The 22,236-nt window shown below is 44.2% G+C and overlaps 1 protein-coding gene across 1 annotated transcript; it reads left to right on the forward strand.

Moving 5' to 3' along the window:
- The first annotated feature begins 1,494 nt into the window (after window positions 1-1,494).
- Window positions 1,495-20,427, forward strand: prag1 (PEAK1 related, kinase-activating pseudokinase 1). The gene is made up of 6 exons (XM_005931194.3): window positions 1,495-1,747; window positions 4,854-5,192; window positions 5,280-7,000; window positions 13,569-13,714; window positions 14,827-15,590; window positions 17,920-20,427. The coding sequence occupies exons 2-6, from the start codon at window positions 4,929-4,931 to the stop codon at window positions 19,063-19,065; spliced, it is 4,041 nt and encodes a 1,346-aa protein (XP_005931256.1). The 5' UTR covers window positions 1,495-1,747; window positions 4,854-4,928; the 3' UTR covers window positions 19,066-20,427.
- Window positions 20,428-22,236: the final 1,809 nt, after the last annotated feature.

A 22,236-nucleotide genomic window follows, 5' to 3' on the forward strand; every position in this document is an offset into this window, starting at 1 on the left:
ATAACATGAATTAGGAGAAATTGAGTGAAATCACATTTCCCCACACACTTGTTATTCAGACATTCGGTGTGGAAAACTTCTTGTAGTAATGCAGTGTTTCCGAGCGGTCCTATCCGTCTGCTGTGTTCCTCTCATTTGGATGTTCCCACAGTATCTCAGTTTTATATGACAGCCTTTCCTCCTGTGACTTTGCAAAATGACACTGCATGAAGCTAATGAAGATTCTCAGCACAGATACACTTCAGTACAGGAACAACACGTACCACCTCCTGTACGAATTTCATATAACAAAAGAAAAAACCTATACATTTTCCGTGCAATGCATTGTTGCCTGGGCTATGTCGAATAGCTGAATGTGCCTAGAAGCTTCTCACACATCATTCAGCGCTCTTATGCAACGCACCAATCTGAATTACCCCATTAGCAGAATTATTACATGTGCTGTGCTGCCAAAAATAGATGAAATGCAACAAACTCTTAATCCTCTTGAGAGGATTGCAACTCTTTCCAAATTCAACAGGTGGTCTTGTAAAAGATATCCTTTTTCCTGGATCCAGTCTCCGCTCTGCCACTTATGCTGATTGTCTTAGCTCTGCTATAAATCTTTGGTGAGTTTCAGGATACTGCGAGGGTCTGTGTCCAATCAATTCATATTCATGGATGTGTTCTTCACAGGCAATAGATCAGATCAATGGGATACTTGGATTTGAGGCCTGACAGATTGAGTACTGTTTTTTCTTAGATTTTTCAAGGAGCCATCAGAGTCTGTCTCCTTTGCTGTATTTATGTCCTACTACAGAAAACCAACATTAAATCTTCAAAAAACTAATTCTGGTGTTGTTTTAAACAGTACTTTCTTTTTAAATTAGTCAGGAGACAAGTGTTATTGCTCGTTTCAATGTCATTTCTTGATAAGATGTTAGAAGACACACTCAGTTAAAAGGTTAATCTCTATGGCTGAGTTCATCCACACTGACTGTGTTTGTCAGTCCCTGAGCTATGCTGCCAGTAATGGAAATCAGCAGGGGTCCAGCCAGGCTCAGTAGCAGCAGCAGTGTTTTTCTATTACTCTGTCACCGTGATGAACAGAAGCAGGCACAGTCCTGGGGGTAGCAGAGGAAAAGAGAGGGGGGGGCAACAGAACCCCAGAGAAGCTTGTGTTGATCCACACTCTCTTTGCTTCAAAGGATCTCTTGATCCAGTCTCGGGGCTTTCTGAATAAACTTGCACAAGCCAGTGGCCCTTGGAGCCATGAAGTAGTGACCATCATTTGTAGCCTGAAGCTTAAAGTTTAAGATTAGGAAAAGTTGGGCTGTGTATTTTTAATAAATAAAACGTATATATATATATGTGTGTGTGTGTGTGTGTGTATTCTGTAAGCCAGCAGGAGTGTGGCCACTGGGCCGACTGCATAGCAGGCAGGCAGGCAGCAGGCAGGCTGGTTGGTTAGGAGCTCCTCCCACCTCCTTGTGCTCTCCCCCACGTTGCTGCAGAGGGCTGCGCTCCAGCACTCCACCTCTGCACAGTGCAACAGCAGCAGCACCAGCATGCCTGGCTGGAGCCGAAAACAGCCCGCAGCAGCGCACAGTCTCCTGCGTCTTTAACCTGTCGGTGGTGGAATACTTGAAGACAGACGGATATCGACATCTGTGGGAATCACGAGAACATTTGCACGTGTATTCATTATTTTAGGTCTTTTTTTTTTTTTAACGCTTTTGTGTTACCAGGCAGGACGAAGTCCGAGCAGGTAAGCAGTCGGCGGATAACCTTGGCTACTTCAGCATGGTTTCATTGTAGGTGCCATTTATTTCCTCCCTCCCTTTATTTCCTTTGCATAGGCGACACCTGCTTCATCTGCTGAACAAAGTTGTTTCACTTGAATTTTCTATAGGCGTGCGCGTTGTATTATTCATTCAGGTAATAGATTTTTTTTCTAAATAACGCAATATTCTAAGGACATCGTTTTTCTTTTACATTTAATCTACAACAACCCATCGCCGACCAAATTTGGCATGGCGACAGCAACGTTTACCCAAATCTTCAAGCACCTCATCTAAAAACAGAATCTCAGACCGAAACACGTGGGGTGTTTACCGCAAGTCGAGCGGATGTTAAAGCTGATGCTCGCAAAATAGACCAATAATCTATCTAAGATGGGGTTTTAGAAGAAAGTTCACAAGTTATTTTAGGGTGGCGGGGTGGCGGGGTTGGAAATACCCCCCTCGTGACTGTGGAGAAACCTGGTTGCGCCCCCAGAATGAATGAACGGGGCCGTGTGAGTGAGCAGGCGTGACAAATGTTGCCCGAAAAGGGATTTGTATTCAAAGTGAGGGACTACACACTGAGGTGACCTGCTTATCAGACTGTGACGTGAACTAGAGGTTGTCCAATTATTTTGATTATGTATGAGTGGATGTGTTTTGTTTTTGTTTTGTGTGTGTTTTTCCCCTGTTTTGTGGGCCTGTCATCCAATTAAGTGTGCATTTGCTCGCACGGCACAGAGCAGCTCCTTAAAAAGCAGTCAGTAGGACAAGTCGGTGGATTACAGTAACCCTAGACTCGAGTAATAACCATCAGATGACCTACACTTCATAGCGACTGTCTCTGCGCTTGTTTGCTTACGCGTACATGTGCGCGCGTGTGTGTCTGTCGGGGTATGAGGTGGGGGTTGGGGGGGGGTGGGGGGGGTGTCATGTGTGTATGTAGGTGGTTGACTCCTTGGTTATGCGCTGCTGCGTAAAGATTCAGGATTCAGACAAAGTGCATTCTCACACCCTGCTCATCAAAGGGAAAAGAACCAATTTTAGGTTCAGCGGTTGGTTATAAGGTTTAGAATCTTTGAGATTACCTTTGGATGTGTTTGAAATATCAGTGTGTGTGTGTGTGTGTGTGTGTGTGTGTGTGTGTGTGTGTGTGTGTGTGTGTACAAAGGTCGAAAGAAATGAGGGCGGAGGCTTGTTAAGGTTTGCACAGTCTATATGAGGTGGTGGCTCAAAACTGTAAATTCCACATCCATCCTCAAGTCATTTTTCTAGCCCCCAGCTTCTCACACGCTCATGAGATATTCTCCATAGTCTGTCTTATATCGAAGGTACTGCTTCACTTTTCAACTTCTTGTTGCTGCGTGTGAGAGCTTTTTTTTACTTTTTTACTTTTAGCAAGGGGAAGTGAGAGAAATTGAACGGTGAACTTGAGAAGGTGTGGGGAATGTAGACCACAGGGTCTATCTCTGTTAAAACAAGTAGCTCTGACCATGCCAACAAGAGCCAAAATAACCAAAACCGTGTGCAGCTTCATTTGTGTCCCAGTGTTGCTGTGCAAATGCAGACACGAGTGCCAGAAGTGGTCTCAGGTGAAAATCCTGCGTGGACGATTGCGACTCTCTTAGCAGAGACTAAAGTTGACTGGCAGCAGGTCTGTGCACTCGAGAACCAGTGGCCCAATAATCCCTTGCGCCTCTGATCAGTCATCTATCCGCATGACTCATGCACGAGGCTGTAAGATGTTGGCCAAGCTGCAGTTTCCTCTGTTGTCGCAGGAACGGTAAAACAAACAGTGAGCTAGCGGATGCCTTCCTGCATGAACTGAGTCAGACAGAACAAAGAAAAATGTAAACATGCATCTTATCTTTGCCAGCGGGACCACTCGTCATACCCTGTGGCATTACTGGGTCATAAAGCAAGAATTAACTGGAGTCTTAATAGGCCTAACCTCTATTAAGTATTTTTCAATCCATGGCTACGTTAATGCTTGATGTCGCTCTAATGTTTCTCTGTGATGAGTCGCAAGTTAGCTGAGAACTTTCCTCAGTCATAAGAGGAATTGTGGATCCTCCTGCCTCTTACGACTGTTTTCCAGCCGGTGCATCTTAAATAGCGAGCTAATGTGGCCGTATGTCACTGCATCACCTTGTTGAAAGGCAATTAAAGCTGTGTCAGGAGCATAAATAGAGACACACACCCCCACCCCGCTCCCGGCTGCGAGGAAACAAATGATCTCTCTGAAAAGGTGTTGATCTTCTCTCTGTCGGCCCAGTTAAACGGGGCTCAGCGAGGGAGAGGAAGGAGGTGCGTGGTTCAGTTGTGTTTGTGAGAGGTGTAGGACGCACATGTTGTTTGTGTGTTCATGTGTAGAAGAGAGAAGGGGGGTGGGGGGTCATCGTGGGTGTGAGATTCACCCTGGTGAGACTTGCGCCTTTAGACATTCCTGACATTCCGACCTCCGGGATGCTTGAGGCTCCTCCGTCTTCTGGTAGCACGCTGGGGGCTGCGGAGGGCTCCGGACGGCTTTTAAGTTGCCAGGCTCACATCGGCAAAACCCTTTGGTTGAACAGAAACCACATACCCTCTAATTTAAGAGGGCATGGGAACATGCAGTGCACGCAGGCATCAGGTCTTCTCAAGTTACATCCATGAATGACACTTGAGTCTTAACAAGTCTTCTATGGAGTCAGAGACACTTGTCAGCCTAGGCCTCCTTGTCTTTGAGTTTTTAAATAGATGCTTGAACTTTTCACTGTTTTTTTTAAATATCTGTTAGGATTTATGGCAGAAGATCATGCATATGTTAGGTTAGAGGCAAAATTAATAAAAACAGTCTGATACCTTTTCTCTGGGCACTGCAAAAGAGATATGAGCTGTCAGACAAGAACTTAAGGGCTGGGTGAGATTTATACATCAATTTTTTTTTTTTTTTGGGGGGGGGGGTTTTGGTGACAAAGACATGTGGAATTATTATTATGACTTAATGTAATCACTTTTAGGCCATATGTCTAACTCAAAAACCTGTGCTTCATTCTTCTCTCTGCCTTTTACATGCTGCCCTACGACCGACACCCCGTGTCACAAAATCAGCCATGACAGGTCATCCTGCATCTACCAGATACTTCCAGAGCCACCTCTGACCAAACCGGATTTAGCGAACCCAAGATGTCAGCGTGCAACGACTTTGCAGAACACGTGTGGAAACCCGGCTCTTGTAAGAACTGCTTCCACCCGTTCAGCGCACACAAGACCGTTGGCTTCCGGGATGGCGGCGCACCAGCTGCGTGTTTGAAGAGCAGCCCGGGAGGTGATGAGGAAGCTTTAGTGACTGCGCCTTCACCCTACAGCAAGCCGACGATAGCTGTGAAACCTACTATGATGAGCCTCGACACCAGCGATGCTGCAGATGTCAACATGAACATTGAGCAGGTGAGCCTCTCAAATGTTTCCATTTTTTATTTATTTTTTTGTCAGCTGGATGAGTGTTTGGTAATGTGTGTTCATGTTTGTTTGTAGGAGGAAAACACAAAGAGCCCAACTGAGAGGCTGCGCCTCAAGCAGCTCTTAGACCTGTCGTCTCTTTACATTGATAACAGCGGCTGCAATAAGGCCCACAGAGACGCAGTTCTTCAGAGTCCCGACGCCAAGAAAGACTGCAACAACTGCTTCTCTTTGACTCCCTTGTCCCCCACTATCCTGCCCACTGACTCTAAGATCATCAGCAATATCTATGTTACCCAGGAGGAGGGTCGAGGTTCTCAGAGTTTAAAGAAAAATGCCAATGAAGACTCCTGCAGGCAGCAGAATAGTACATCCGCTCTCCGAACCAAAAGCACTTTTAATGGAAATGTTGTGACTACCAGGTCGAATTATCAAGAATGTCAACAGGCAGCTGTGGAGATACCCTTTTCACTGGATATTGTCCCTACTAGCCCTGCCACAGTCCACAGCAATGGTATGAGCAGTGGGAGTGCGACGGGTGTTACCACAAAGACATCCAGCACTTCTACCACTTCCTGTGTGGATGTTGCTAGCCCTAAATCTCTTTGTCACATCCTGTCCAAACAGAGCAACCTATCAGACTCCTCTTATTCTTATCGTAGCAGCACAGATTCACTTCCTGGACCGGAAGGCTCAGGAGCAAGAAAAGACAGCTCGAGGAGCCCCCAAAGCCCACCATCTATGGGTAGCCCACAGTCAACTCCCACCTTTTTCAGTGGACAGAAAAGCTCAGAGCCAATTTATGCTGAGAGCACTAAGAAAAAGCGCAAGCAGCAAGAAAACGGACTGCAATCTCAACCGGAGTCCCCAAACCAGACTGAGGAGTCCCTAAGCTCTGAGCATGACCTCTCAGGAGACAGTCAGCGGGCCACCATCACTGTAATGGCTGCTCACATGGAGGAGAACAACAGAACTTTCTACTTGAGCAGCCCGGATTCGGCTGTTAGCACCCAGTGCCACTTCAGCCCCACGGCTCGTAAAGACCAGAGCAGTCCTGCTTTCCGTTGGCCCAGCCCCAGCCACAGCATAGGCTCTCTTGCTACAGAAGTAGGCTGTGCCCCTACTCTGCACCCCAAGCCCCAGTCCAGCCCACCAATTCCTCCAAAGAGGAACACCCGCTCCCCAAAACTGGGCACCTCTAGCCTCTCATCGTCCATGTCTTCTCCAGTCCCGCTTCCTGAACTTCCCAGACTACTGACCTCCAGCCTCTCTCCGTCTGTTTCATCTCCCGTCCCTCTCACTGAACTCCCCATGCTTTTCTTCGTCTCTACTAAAGAGGTCACTGCTGAGAACCAGAGCCCAGCGCCCGAGCGATGGCACAAGCCCCACCACCACAGCTCTGGCTGGAACTGCCGCATTGAGGAAGAGGAGGAGGAGGAAGAAAGAGACCGGAAAGAGACTGAAAAGAAAAAGTTAGCCGCCAGTGCTGAGGCAACCTCTCGGGTGACAGGCGTAGTCAATGGTGCTGCTGTCTGGAAGGAGGCCAGGGACTCGAAGGCCCACAGCGGCCCCCCTCCACTGACAGAGCCAGGCACGGCCCCCCCAGCTGCCACTAACAATGGTGCCTATCAGGGGGAAACTAAGGGCAACGGCGCAGAGGCGGAGGGCAAGCATAACGGGAGCATGCCGGCAAAGCAACCGTTGCATGGTGGCTCATCAGAGCCGCTGGCACCAGGGAAGGGAGCTACCAGCCATGACCCCAATCCACCGCCTCCCCCACCCAAGAAACTGCACAGGTAAGAATAGCAAAGCACTGTTTTTGTTTTACAGTCACACATTTGGTTGACCCTTGAACAGGACAGAGCAGCAATGCAGCAGATCTCAGAAAGATCTATGACTTTTTTTTTAATTACTAAATCTGCTTTTTCAGTTAATCGTGTTGTCAAAAGCAATGACAGAATAGCAGCAAGATGGCTGAGCCTATCTGAGGCAACGACACTGCTCCATCACTCATGTTGACCAACAAACACAAAATATCTCAGAAGGTGTTCACTAACTTTGTTCAGAGTAGCTGGAAAACATCACAGGCACGAAATCCTTTTAGCTGATCATCTAATATCCAAACATGTAACACAAACAAATGCACAACGTGGCTTAAGGACAGGGGAACTGAAATATTGTTTATTCAAAGGCAGCAGTGAAAAAGTGTAATAGATACTGCATTATATGGAGGTAAACTGTTGACATACTGTAATACAGTTTAACTGTAACGCAGGTTTATCACATGTGGATTGTCTGTTGTAGCAAATACTTGTTCTATTGTTTTGTCTCAGTGACTTGCATTAGGATTTTTGGGACTGTGGTTTGATTATATTATTTAATTTAGCACTTATAACATCCACTTAGGCCTAATGTAATGCTCTCCACAAAGGCAGTTCTGATGCATTTATGTCATGTAAGTCACTATTCGGTGTCTGTGACCATACATGTGTGCAGATACAGTATCTAACTGCAGTCATTAGTGTGAAACTCGCAGTGCCTTCTCCTTTCATAGCATCATTATTCAGCCTCCATTCTAATGCCTTGTGATCATTCAGACTCTTGCAGAATATTCCTTAATGCACGCCTTGTTCTATTCATGCTAGCAGCGTGACCTTTTTCAATTGTAATTAATGCACAAAGTACGTCTGTTAAGTAGCCCGCTGCTATGTCAAGTTACTGTAAATTTGTTTTGGCTGCACCGCTGTAGACGATGAATGCAAAAAGCATTTGTAGTACTGTGGAAAACTCTTGAGTAGCCCTTCCTTTCTTTATATTTTAATAGAAAATTGGGAGAAATCTTTAAACATGCATGAAAATACAGTGTGCACAGCAAAAACGAGCCTTATATAAAAGATTTCTAACAAGGGTGAAAGTCAATATTTATTCATTAACACAGCCTGAACCCTCTTAGGCACGAAAGTAGTCTTCAGGAATAGTTCTCTGGACTTCCTGGAAGACTGTCGAAGCTCTTCTTTGGATGTTGGTGGCATTTTACTGTATTGTGGTTGGGATCTTTGTCAGTCAGATGCTAGTGGGTCCAAATCTGATGGCATTTTTCTGTGTTCATAATTCCATCAGTTTTGACAAGATCTACAACACCCCTGGCTGAAATGCATGCTCGAACCATGACAGAGCCTCCACCATGTTTTTACAGATGACTGTAGCCACTCACTGTTCTGCATCTCTCCTTATGTCCTTGGTACATATTGACAGTGGTTTGAATCAGAATTTTCACATTTGGATTAGTCGCTCCAAGACCTGATTTTCAGTCAAATTCTTATGTAAAGTGACATACCTCCACCTTTTTCCCCAATTTCCTTCTGCATGAATGGCTTCTTGACAGCCACCTGTCCACTAAAATTATTTCTGATGAGGCTTTAGTGAACAGTACTTTGGATCAACTAAAGGCTCAAATACATCTCTCAGCTCCTTTTCAGGACCGTAATAGATTTTTCTCACTCTTTAAAGACATGAGTTTCAGGTGCTGTTCAGATATTTTAAGGACACACTGCACCACATGCTGAGAAGTGCCAAATTCAAGCTGATAGCTCTCTGGGAATCACTTTGTTGGTGCGAAAAATACTATTGTATGTCTGTCAAAATGTGTTATTTTTGTGAGTTTCATAGATTCAATCAGCTAAAGGAATGGAAACAAATTATGTCTGTAACAAAGATCCAATTTAAAATGGGCCCCCTGGTCAGTTTTCTCTTATATGTAAAAACAACACTGTGTTAAGAGCTTTTTTCATCCTTCAGTGATTCATAAGTCAGTGTTAAGAGGTTCAATAAACAAAACCCAAAAAAAAGCATTACTCAGAAAATGGGCAGATGCAAGGACTAGACTAAATATGATTTTTTTTTTAAAGCAGCCACTATCCAAAGAAAAACTTCGAAAAACTTCAGAAAGCCCAGAGAACTATTGCTCAAGACCACTTAAAAAACATTCCAAGAAAATCTGACTTCTTTGAAGAAAAATATAAAGAAATGAGACCAGAGGTGAAATTTTCACAGTACTGTGTGTTTGTTTGTTTGTTTGTGTGTACGATATTTCTGCTGAAGTCCACATGCTGGTCATTTGTGTGGCTTGATAATCACGTTTTATTACATCATGTGCTATATATGCAAAATGATGAATGCTCCTCTTTGCACACTCCTGGTTTTACCAGTCATATGTAAGCCATAAAAAAAATGCACAGTTGCCTTAAACTGAAGTTGCGTGAGTCTAAGAATACATTGTGCTGTCTGAGTCAGTTTTCCAAACAAGAAAAAGAGAAGAGGCTCTGTGTTGAAGTTATTAGAGCATCAAATGAACCCCCTTAAAATAAACTTTGCTTTGTCTATAACAGTGCAATGAGGTGCAAGCCACACACACACACAATGTGACTTCCCCTACGCAAGCACGCGTTTTCTCATCTTGAGCTAGATTCGGCCAAAGCTCAGAAGACTACACAGACCGCTGATCACATTTCAGTGGGGCTTTATGTTTGCGGTAATTCTAGGAAGGAACCGTTTTTGCTGTTATGACATTGCCAACATTCTGCGCTGATAAAAAAAAACCTTGTTGGGACACATGTGGGAACACGCCTTTACCCAGTCAGTGACAGCTCTCGCTTTGTGGCATTCCAAGTTTATCAGTGGGTTTAATTTGTTTAAGCAGTAAGCGACCCTGGTCACTACTGGAGACACAGTACTGGAGAGTAGTTCCACATTCCCGACTCAAAGACATGAGTACACGTCCCCTTTGAAGGAGCATTTTAAAGTTCTGAATCATTTAAAATCCACAGATGGTTTAAAAAAATCTGGCTCTCAGAGCCTTTGATCACGGCATAAAACACCAGATTTTGCTCTTTAATTCCATGTAACAGGTCATCCAATGGATTATATGTCGGGTCGGGCCTAGGAGGTGTTCGCTTTTGTGCATGTGCCTACGTCATGGATGAGTGTGCATGATTAAGTAGCCTACTCCTTAACAAGGAAGGCGTGTCAACTGGTGTGTAAATGTTGCCAAAGAGGGAGGGGCTTTAGTGAACAGATTGCTGCCCCCCGGGGCAACTCCCAAACTGTTCCAGCCTGGCGATCAGTTGCCACAGATAGAAGTAGATTTTATAGATCAGCATTGTGGACTCAACTTGACTTGGGTTTGAATTGGCTTCGCTCTGTGATCTGCTATTCCAAGATTTGCTGCCCCTCCCTGCACAAAGCCTTCCTGATCCCCTTTCTGCTGCACAACAGATAGCATCTTGTTGCAGTCTGGCAGACTTGAAGGCTTTTCTAAAGTGAACTCGTAGGTGAATGAAATTAGAAATGTGGGCGCTTTAACTCCCCGCATCTAATGGATGCTGTTGCTTTTCTTGTGAGACACTTTAAATACACACATTACTCGTGTGGCACCAGGGTTGTGTTACCTACACACGCCGTGGCTCTAGGGAGCCGCTAGCATGATCCAGGGGCATTTTGTACCAACCGGCCCAGCAAGGACCTCAGCATGAGGTAGGCACCTGACGACAAATTATTCTCCTGCATCACCAGTGAGACACAAAATCGGACTGCTATGTCATTAGGCTGGTGAAGAGTTTGTGTTTCAGGTTGCTTTTCTCTCTCTTTCTTTCCCCCCACATCTCCATCAGATGCCAAAATTTAGATGTAGCATTGCATGTGGTCAAATTTGTTTCCTTCCTCTTTTACAAACTGCCATTTGCTCTTCTTCTAATCTCATGTAATGTTTTTCCACTTTCTTGATCTAATTCTCTGTTTTAACAAGTCTCGCTGGTACAGTAGAAAGAAGTGGTAAGATGAAAAGCTTGATAGTTCTAATAGATTTTACATTCTTAGACAGGAGGAGCGACAGAGTTGCATTTCAAAGATTGTTTTGGGGGTTTTTTTAAACACGTGAGCTGAGCGGCGGTGAATAAGAAAAGGGGGGAAAAGGCTGACAAATGATGACAAGGTAGGCCTGGAGCAGTCTGCAAGAGATAGCAAGGATTTGTGTCAAACATTAATGGATCTTTGGTTTATAAAACTGTACAGCCTTGGTAACTGTCCTACAGTCTTTGGAGGCAAACAATGTGTCTCTTTATTCTCTGTTGGAACATGTAGAGGTTGCACAACAGGCGGGAGAAAATATAACCCTGTGTAACAGAAATGCAATATACAGCTTTTTACCTCCTGTGAGTCTTTATATTAAAGGAGGACATGAGATATTTATATTGTCCATAATATCACAGAGATAGAGTTCAATCCGTTCCTCTCTGGCAGAGACTCATAAAAACTAACACTGCAAGCTTTGCGGGGATTGTGTTCATTGCATGGTGTGTCTGCTACCACCTCTGCTTCCTGCAGCATACATAAAGGAGGGACGGTGTATTATGAATTAATCGGGTGTATTCTTAATACTCTTTAACCAGCTAAGCCCGTGACTAAAAGATTACATCTCTACATGAAATGGCCCTGAAAATCCAAGTATGTTTGTACATGGGTGAGCATGTGACCTTTTGCACGTAAACATACAAAGCGTATGCATGCTTTCGCTCCCACTGCATCATTTTATGTGATTACCACAAAGAACGTCCTAAGTAAGAGTCGGGAAGTGAAATCAGTTCAATTAGGCTAACCTACAACAACAACAACACTGCTGCAGTTTGGTTTATGTCTCATTTTACACTGTTACACTGCTGTCTCTAGCTAGTTGGCTGCAACGCCAGTCCGATTCACTGGGGCAATAAGAGAATCTCAAGTAAGCTTTGTTTTTTGCTGGAAAGCTGATCAGATCTACTCAGAGGAAATGAGAAACCAAGGTTATTAATAGATGTTTAGTCTAAAATCAGACATTCTAGTCACGGTGATCTTGGAAAAAATGTTGTCTTTTGGTGCATAATGTGCATTTTATACAACACGGTATAAAGTGTGTGTGTGGGGGGGGCTTTTAAATTAAATTCAAACTGCAGCTACCAAGTGTTCACAGCAATAAAAATCTTCACTTGAAACATTTATGTGCATTTAATGGAACAAACAATAATGAGGACAAATATTGTACCACCCTAAACGCTTGTATCTCCTTGCTTGCGTGCCTCTCCTAAAGAAGCTTGCTTATCCATGCTCATCCTCCAGTATAAATCAGTGCCATTATTTTTTTCACATAGGAAAATCTCATGTTTTGGATACAAATCGGAGAGATCTAGACCGAGACATGCACGGGCGCAGACATGCACATTCGCTCATAATCCCTGCGCTCATTACCATTTCTCCTGCGCCTCAGCGTTTCCACTGCCTTTCATCACGGCCTCTTTTGTCTGTAAAATGATAGCGAATCCTTTAGCTAACTACCAACAGAGAATATCTAACCCTTTGTCTCCCCCCTGTGCTTCTCTCCTCTGCTCCTCTGTTTTTTCTCCTAATTTATGGTGGAACTGAAGTCAGGGGCCGGCAGATAAATGGATAGAGGAGTCATTTTGTGACGGAGGAGAGGACGGAGAGGGGCAGATGAAGGGGAGGGATGGGACCCCGCTTCCCTGAGCCATTAGCAGCAGTAATGAGAAGAGCGAATAGCTGTCAGTCACCCTAATTGGTCAACTTTATTAGAAAGTGTTCATGAACAGTTTTCACTAGCATTATAAGACGCAGTCACGATGGTTAGATGGTCAGGTAATCAGGCAAATGGACAGGAGGAACTTTGGTTGTACTTTGTGCTTAAATTTGTAGCCTTTAGTTGAAGCTATATTTGGGAACCATAGTGCAGTTTTTAAAAAGATTATAAAAAACCAGAGAGGTCCTCGCATTTATTCTTCTTTTACAGATTTTAGTTGTTAATGTAACTCTGAGTCCCTAGCCACAAGCATAAATTAGGAAAATGCAACTAAATGTAGGGAAATCCAGTTTGCACCTATGCTCTTATTGCCACTTGTGGACACAGAGGGGCTAACGCTCAGCAGCAGTTGCTCAGTCTCACTTTTAGATTCCAATGTGATTGGCAGTACATTTTTCATCAAGGCTTGTTTATTGCAATTATGAGGCAACGTTGAATCAGGAAGCGTTGCACTCCTAACAAAGAAGTGAAACTTGACATGACTTATTCATCGTTTCATCTGAAATGATGTCGTCCTTCCCGCAGGTTTATTAATTGCATGGTGCAGGCGTAAAACAAGCAAGAGGAAGAGGGATGGTTCCACATTTACAAACGGGCATGCAAGAAAAATGCCCATTTCTGCTGCAGATCAGCAGATTGACTGCCTCGAGACACTGCACCGGGCCCTGTTGTAGAAAAGTAAATGGTAAAAAATCAAGTTGTGTAACATTATCTCTGCTTTTTTGTTTTCTCCATGACAGAGTGGGTAGGATGAGTGGCAGCAACATGGAGATGGACCGCTGTGGCCAACATGGGTCAGTAGAGAGCCCTACCTCGTCTCTACGGGGCCTGAGCAACTCCAGCCTCCCAATGGCCTCCACTGACAACCTGGCTGCAACTGACACTGGTAAGCAGCTCATACTGAATCAGTTAATAAAAATAATAATAGCAGTAATAAACATTCGTGTAATCCAACTGAAACGAGCATGACATATCTACATGGCAATGTCAGTGAATTTTCTAACATGTACACTTGGGTATCCGTGGAAGTTGTTTTGCTCTTTTATGACTGCGAACCATAAAGGTGCACTTTGTTCAGAGTTAACCTGAGCAGCAACATCGAAACAAGGAAAGGAAGCTCTGCAAAGATTTACAGTTAGTGGCTGTCAGCTTGTCCCTGGTTCCTTTTTTCACATGCAGTGCACATGCAGTTTGTTGTAACGGGTTCATTAGTTCACGTTTTCCACGGTCTTCTAGCCTGAGACGGGGCTCAGAATGAGAGGCATCTGTCCTCGCGTTGGAAACTGTCGTCATCCTTCACGTATCAGCTTTAAACCTCGGTGGCACTCAGACACTTGTAATTGCTGCAACTTCCTGAGCAATGTTGTTTGAAGAGATAATTATGGACTCTGATAACGAGGGGAAAAAGGGCTCGGCTACATCCTAGAGCCACCCCCCACCCACCTTTACTGTCCACCCCCCCTTGCGAAAGCACTTCTTGAAGACTGCACCGCAGAATTATCTAAATATCTTCAGTCTTCTCTGGTGTAATGTCAGGTTCCAAGTTTAAGTCTTTAATTGACAAATGGTTCATAACTGGGTGGAAGATGTTTTGACTGTCACCATGGACCCTGGATTGTGGAAAATTTCCAGTTCTTCTGTAGAAACAAGGTATGTCTTTATATTATAGCCGAGCAGTGCGCAGTGACATGAGGGACGTAGTAGATGAATCAGATTTGCAGCTGTCACCTGGGAATATTCTGTCAGGGAATCCTGTTAAGGAAAATTAACTTAGAAGGGCGCACAGACACAAAGGATACACTGTGTGAATCCACAAAGGCAGGAAAACGAAAGTCTGCCAAGAGACATTTCTCTCTGTTTGTGTCTGTATTAGTTTGTGTGCATGTGGAAGCCTGTAATTCCCAAGTTGACACAGTTTGTGTTTCATTGGTTATGTCTGTGAGTTTGGTTTTAATTTAATTGGTAGACCTGCTAACGTCTTTTTTTCTTCTTCCATAGGTTCTCAGGATGCTACACGAATGTCTTGTTCTTCTCCGTTTCCTAGAAGCCCAGTGGCTTCAGCTCCAGGTTCTCCTAACCCTCCCTCCATTACCAGCCCGAGTAAGCAGCCGCCTCCACTCCCAGAGAAAAAAATGGCCAGCCGCACCGTGTCCGCTCCCGACGGAAACGGAAAGCCTTTCGTTCGAGCGTACCCGCGCCTCCCGTTTACCGGCTCAGAGAGCAATGTGTGCCGGACCGCTGATGCCAGCTCCCGTTCCAGTTTGCCATCCAGCCCCGTTGATCCACGGCCCATTTTCTCCTCCAGTGAGTCTCTAGAACGTTGTCACGCCCCCCTGGGACGAGCCTTGAGGTCCAGGACGCTGGACGAGCCAGTCAAGACTCATGGTCGGCTGGGCGTGCACTGCCGAAGCAGCATCACTTGCTCATCTTCTCCTCAGCTCAGCGTGCCGTTCTCAGCTGCAGAACCAGGTTCAGCGCCAAACTTCGGCTCGAGCCTGCAGCTCCAGACCCTTCTGAGCAACATCGACAGTAGAGAAGGAGTGTACTCAAAACTGGGCGGGCTTTATGCTGAGTCTCTGCGGCGCCTGGCTCTAAAATGTGAAGATCACTTCACTCGCTCACAGAAGAACCCGCTGAGGTTTGAAGAGAGCAACTGGTCTCTGTTCAGGCTCACGTCTAGCAAGCCCAGCTGCAATGCAGGAGACGCTGTATACTACTCTGCCGCATGTGCCTTAGACCCCAGCAGCTCCTACGCTGTAAAGGTAATCCCTAAATACTGAGCTTCATTTGCAAGTGAGAGATGTTTTACTTTCCAGGCACGCAACACACTCTGTGAGCACTTTATCAGAATTAACCCAAAAAGACTAACTGGGCAACCGAATGAACAACTAGCTTTTTGTTTGTTGTTGTGAGCACCCAAGCACTTTTTCTGCAAAACAGGGAAAGGGTGGCAGGTGTGCAACCTGTTATGCTTCCTGTCACTACTTCAAATAAAAGCCTCAGTGCCGTTTTCTACACACCTAACATGAAAAAGCAGTAGTTCAGTTAGATTGTCAGTAACTGAACACAGCTTTGATGCACTGTTTGGAGAGTAAACGATAAATAGGGAGGTACTAAAAAATAAAAATGTAAATAACAGTTACCTCTGACTTCTTTTGAAGTGGGTTCTCATTAAAATGGGATTGTAGGATCATCAATACAGTACAGTTTACAGTATTCATATTATTAATAATATCCTACATAGTTTAAACAAGTGGTTGCCAATGTTTTTCATTGGATCCCCTAACATACTTCGAAACTATTTTAATATAACATGTTTTATCTTTAAATATATATTCAGCAGAATTCATTTCAAACTGGTTTGGGCTACTTTTGGATGCCCCCAACAGGTCAAGGCAGATGGCTTCTAAAACTGGTTCTCCTGGAGGTTTCTTCCTGTTTTTCCTTCTAGCTGTTGCCAAGTGCTTACTCATAGGTGGTCGTTTGATTGTTGGGGGTTTGCAATAGGCTAATAGTAAAGTTTATCTTACAGTATAAAGCACCTTGAGGGGACTGTTGTTGTGATACTTTTAGCAGCACTCTATTTATCAAATATTAATATCAAAGGATGGTGTCACCAACTCTACCCATTTATCCAGTATATGCCCTGTTAACACTTTCAACTTTACCTAGCTAGTCAGCTGCTAATCCATATTGCTAGCTAACAATTCACTGCTAGCCATGTTTCAGAACAACAGTTTGCAAATGTATTCATAAATCAGTTTGATTTGAAATATTAACTAGTAGTTTCAACTCTTGGCCAAACATTAGCAAGCTGTATCTTTATCACTTGGCTAGTTACTCATTCATTTTAATGACTTACACATTTTTTGGCTGCCATTTTTTACTGCTTAGCCATTACTTTTAGCGAAGTGTAAACTTTAAACTTTGACCACCTATTGTACTTGTATTCTTGGTTTTCATATAATGTACTTGGATTTGCAAGGCTAACATTTAAATGAAATGGAAAATTTTAAGGAAAACATTTGTTGTTAAAACTGTGCAGAAGATAACCTGTAAGTGTATAGTAATAGAGTCGGGGACTCTGCTTGCTCGTAACTGTCAGTTCCAGTTGAGAGAAGTGAAAACTTACAGTTGTCTGAGGTACAGTTGACCTAGTGGGTGTTGAACTTTTAAGCAGGTACTTGACAGTTTGAGGACAGGATGAGGAGCTTAAAACTGGGCAGCAGTCTTATTTGTTCTAAGGCTGCAGATGGGATAGCCCCACTACAGCGCAAACCTTAAAGGCATGTAATGCAAATAACGAGGAAGGAGGGTGTGGGTGATGTGATCTTTGCCCGAAAGTCATTAGTGCTGTACAATGTAGCAGCTGTTTGTATTGTGTGTTTTGCCACAGCCTGGGTGCCCAGACTCTTGCTTAATATCTCTGGGCTGATTAATCTTTACATTCCAGGCAGGGTTTACAGCCCAGACAAACCCTTTCTGTTGTCCAAAGCCAAGACAAACTTACTTAGAAGACACTCATCCCTGTGCTAACGATAATTTTGTACATTTAAGCAAAGTCAGTACAAAAAGTCAGCATGCTTTTTTACATGTAATGCTGTTTACTGTATTGCCACCTAAACCTTCTCACTAAGACGAGATCATTATTTTTGGGGGGGAAAAAACAGTCCCATCAAAGACTTAAAATAAATTTAATTTAATGGGAGGTGTTGTTTAAAAAATTTGATGTAATATTTCACACAGACCAATTTGAGAATGGACACTGGAGGGCTGTAGTAGTTTATTTTCATCCCAACAGAATCTGGTACTGCTATCAACTTGCCAAACTGTGGTATAAAAAGTATTTTTGAGAAAGCTTTTCAGCTGAGGCTTGAGCTTACATGTCCATCAGGGGTGCTGATTTCACATGAATAGGAACAGGAACTGAATTAGCACTGACCTTGGAACTTAACTAACAAGAATTCCTTTCTTATGTTTCTTGGCTCCACTCCCTTCCCGTCTCTGGAATTTTCCCTCCCTCCCTCTTTGTCCCTTTCTTCTTTTCTGCTTCACCCCTTTCTCCCTTCCTTTGTGTACATACCTCTGCAGATCTGCAAGAGTTCAAGCATTGAAGCCAAACAGGGCCATCTCTACGGCCTGTCAGTGCAGCAGAGCATGCCTCCTCACTTCAACCTTCAGCAGGACTGTGGTCACTTCCTCGCCTGTGTCCCCCAGAGCATGTTGCCTTCTGATGAAGTCTCCCAGCCAACCACACCTGCTTCGCCACTGCCTCACTCTGTGCAGGGCCAGCCGGAAGACAGAGAGCGAGTGGTGGTCATCACACCTGAGATCCCTCAGCAGACGGCAGCTGACTTTGTTCGGGAGTGGGAGGCATTCCACAAAGCTCAGCCAGAGGTCTATGAGCGTCGCATATGCTTCCTCCTCCTACAACTCTGCAATGGCCTGGAGCACTTGAAAGAGCATGGGGTCACGCACCGTGACCTCTGCCTAGAAAATTTGTTGTTGGTACCTCATCAGCGCAGGCCCGCTCTGTTCGCTCCACAGACTGAAAACAGCTCCAGTAATGGTTCAAGCGGTGCAGAGGCTCAGCGTCACCTTCCCCGGCTCCTGATCAGTAACTACGCAAAGGCCAAGCGTCGCTCCTCGGAGGATGCCGTGTCAACCAACGTGGACCCTCGCATCAAACGTGACCACGCCAGGCTGGCGCCTGAGATCCTCTCAGCAGCCCAGTACCGCAAATTTGATGAGTTCCAGACGGGCATCCTGATCTATGAGCTCCTCCACCAGCCAAACCCGTTCGAGGTCAGTCCAGCACTGAAGGAACAAGACTACCGCTGTGAGGACTTGCCTCCAATCCCCTCTGTCTCCCTCTATTCAGCTGGCCTCCAGAGGCTGGCCCAGCTCCTTCTCCAACCTGACCCCATCAAACGCATCCACATCCAGGAGGCCAAGCGTATATTGCAGAGCTTGCTCTGGGGACCGAGGAAGGACCTCATGGATCAGCAGTGGGAGAGACAAGGACAAGGGGGAAACTTTGTCGATGGATCCCGACACGAGGGTCTCCTTAATTGGCTCGACGTGAAAAGGGCGCTGCTGATGATGAAGTTTGCCGAGCGCTCGCTGGAGCCAGAGAGGAACGCAGAGCTGGAGGACTGGCTGTGCTGTCAGTACTTCTCCTCAGCTCACCCTCTGTCCCTCTGCCATACAGCTGAACTACTCTACTCACTAAAGTGAAAGCTCACCTTATGGGTTAAAAATCCATGTGGGCGAAAACATAGTTATATGCGACTGTAGGTGCAAGAGAGACCAATGATGTCAAAGAATGGGATAAGGAGGCACAATCCTCTGGAGAAAACCCGCACCCGTGTATTCGATCGACTTCATGCACGAGATCCATGCGTCAAACTAGCCGTCCAGTCTGAACTTTTTTTTAAATTTATACCAACAGTATCCTGCGACAGTGAGCTTAGTATAAAAAAGACCTGTGAACACACCACTGATTTTGTAATAATCAGAAAGATTCTCATGACAACTAGAATCTGTTTTCATTTTCTCTCGCGATCCCAGTGGATGCATCAGGGGGGGAAAAAGAACATGGACAGTCTTCATAATAATACACTTACCAAAGTTCATGTTTGGCACTGTGTTTTGTGTATTTATTAAATGTCAGTGGAGACATTTATACGCGCTGACAACAGGATAGCAATTCATAACCTAATTCTGTGTCAGTAATGCTGTGTCGCACATACATGTGCAGCTAACTTTGTCTACATGTAACCTGTACGGCTAATTTCTCTGCTAATGGAAATGTGAGGTCACCTGCAGGCTTTACCGTATTGCACCTTTTACTCTCGTGTTTTTTGTCATGGGCACATAGTGCTGTATTGCAGAATTACTGCAGGATTATCCTTTTTTTTTTTTCTTTTTATTCTGTGTATACTTGGAAATGATCAACACAGCCTTTTGGAAAAAAATACTACTACTGTTCTACTACATGCAGTTTTTTCCCTCCTTCGCTCAATTTTATTATATATTTAAATGTTTGTTGACATTTGTCACAGTGCCTTTTGTTCTTTTGTATTTGTTACAGTGACTCGAGCCTAATGTAAATACTCCCCACCATTTGTCCTTTGTGAAACTGGCCTTTCACAGGAACAATGTTTTCTTTTCTTTTCTTTTTTTTTTTTGGGTTTTGTACAGTGATTTGTAGATGATAATAGAAGTGAATGGGCCCAAGCAGGTCTTAAAAAGCCATGAATATGAGCAGTAGTTAAAAAAACAAGATGATATTTATGATTTAAGTTGTTATCTTGTAGTAGTCACTGGAATTTCTGTTTATTTCCATGATATTCAGCAGCAGCTGGGCTTTTTTATGTGTCATGAAAGCTTCAAGTTATAAATTATATTCAAACAAAAAGTGTGGCAACACATTAACAGCCTGCACGCAGGTTTTTATTCATGACCGACTGTTTCTAATGTGGAAGAAAAGTAAAACACGCCCTGAACTCACGACTAATGCATTATTGATTGGAATTATTTTGTGTGTGTGCCTCTTATTTGCATCTATCAATAAACTGCATATATTTTCTCACTGCAGGATGTGGTGTGTTGAGGTAGTTTTTTTCTTTGTTTTGTTGTACTTATCCATTTTAATGATTGGGCTATTAGCAGGTGCCGCTAATGAATATCTGCAAGCTGTTTGTGACAACTGATAGATACATTCCCTGGCCTTTTTATTAGTTCCACAACTGCTTGTTAACGCAAATATGGCAGCAGTTCTTTGCATTTAGGCACGTAGAAATCATTCAAACCAAACAGAATAAAGATGAAAGGTAATTTTTGAATTGAAGTGACTTTGGACATGGTTGTTGTGCCAGACGTGTTGGGCTGAGTATTTTAGAAACTGCTGGTTTACTGGGATTTTCCCGCAGATCATCTCTAGGGTTTACAGAAAATGGTCAGAAAAAGAGAAAATATCCAGTGAGCAGCAGTTCTCTGTGTGGAAATCCGTTGTTGATGCCAGAGTTTAGAATGGAATAGAACATTTCAAGTTCACAGGACAGCAACAGTATCTCTGAACGCACAACATGTTGAACCTTGAAGCAGATGGGGCACAGCTTCAAGGTTCCACACCTGGTGGACCACACAGCGTGCCACGCTGCCAGCTGAGAACAGGAACCTGATGTGACAGATCACACAAGCTAGAAGATCGGGGGGGAATACCTGCTCTGATGAGTCTCTATCTGCTGCCACATTCAAATGGGAGGGTCAGAATCTGCTGTAAGCAACATGAAAGCACAGATCCATCCTGCCTTGTATCAGTGGTTCTGCACACTGGATTACTTTGTACCAACTGATTGTTGTTTAAGCACAGTCTACCTGAGTATTGTTTCTGTTCATGACCACAGTGTGCCCATCTTCTAATGGCAGCTTACAACAGTATAACACTCAAACATGGACCATGACTGTGAGCTCGCTGTGCTGAAGAAATGGTCTCCTCAGTCCAACAGAGCACCTTTAGGATGTGTTAGAAAGGGAGTTTTGCATCAAGCAAGCAGATCTGAAGGTAAAAAGGTGTCCAGTCCTTTAGTAGGTGATGATAAACCACATTTACACAATTTGCTTCATTTTTATGTGTGTTTTTATGTGTGATTTGATAGTAGAGCTGTTCAGAAAGAGGACCTTGATTGGATGTCACACAGGAAGTAGAGGGTGTTTTTGATGAATGGGAGAAAACACCAGCCTTTTGTTATGTTGCTCAGTGTGTTTTGTGGATCCTATTACTCCAAAGTATGCAATGTAAGACTGTGTGAAACACATGCAAATTAACTAACTAACTCCGTACTGAAAAAAAATCCACAGCAGTAAACGATGTTGCAGATACCTCCTGCTATTGGTCCTAGCCTTTCTGTAGCTTGGCTGAGAGACTGTGCATAAACATAATAGGGAATTAACTTCTGTTGATTCTATTTAGAATAATTTCTCTATGTCTTGTAAACTATTTTTTGTGCAGGGACTAAAGCGCCGTGAGCAAATTAGATTTTTATTTTTTTTTTGAAAACGTAAAATAAGTACAGGATGAAAGGAGCCAAAAACTCCTGTCAGACAAAAGAGAAAAACATTTGCCGCTGTGGAAGACAACAGGTTGGTCATGTGGTGGAATCTCAATTTCAGTTTGGAGCCTCAGGCCAAAACAGACCCCAGACCCCCTCCTTCCCCAAACACCCCCCAAACTCAATACCTCCCACCTGCTCCCCCCACACAGTGTAGCCTTCTGCTTCACATCACTCCTTCAAAACCACTGGCTGCTGCCTTGTCATAGGTGGAACTATGTTGCTATGGTGTTTTGACCAATGGAATGGCATTTCCAGGAAAGCAGTCAGTCTCTGTCTTCTTCTCCCTTTC

This window comes from Haplochromis burtoni, unplaced genomic scaffold (genome assembly GCF_018398535.1).
Source record: "Haplochromis burtoni strain Fernald_Lab_line unplaced genomic scaffold, NCSU_Asbu1 Contig_137, whole genome shotgun sequence".
NCBI lineage: Eukaryota > Metazoa > Chordata > Actinopteri > Cichliformes > Cichlidae > Haplochromis > Haplochromis burtoni.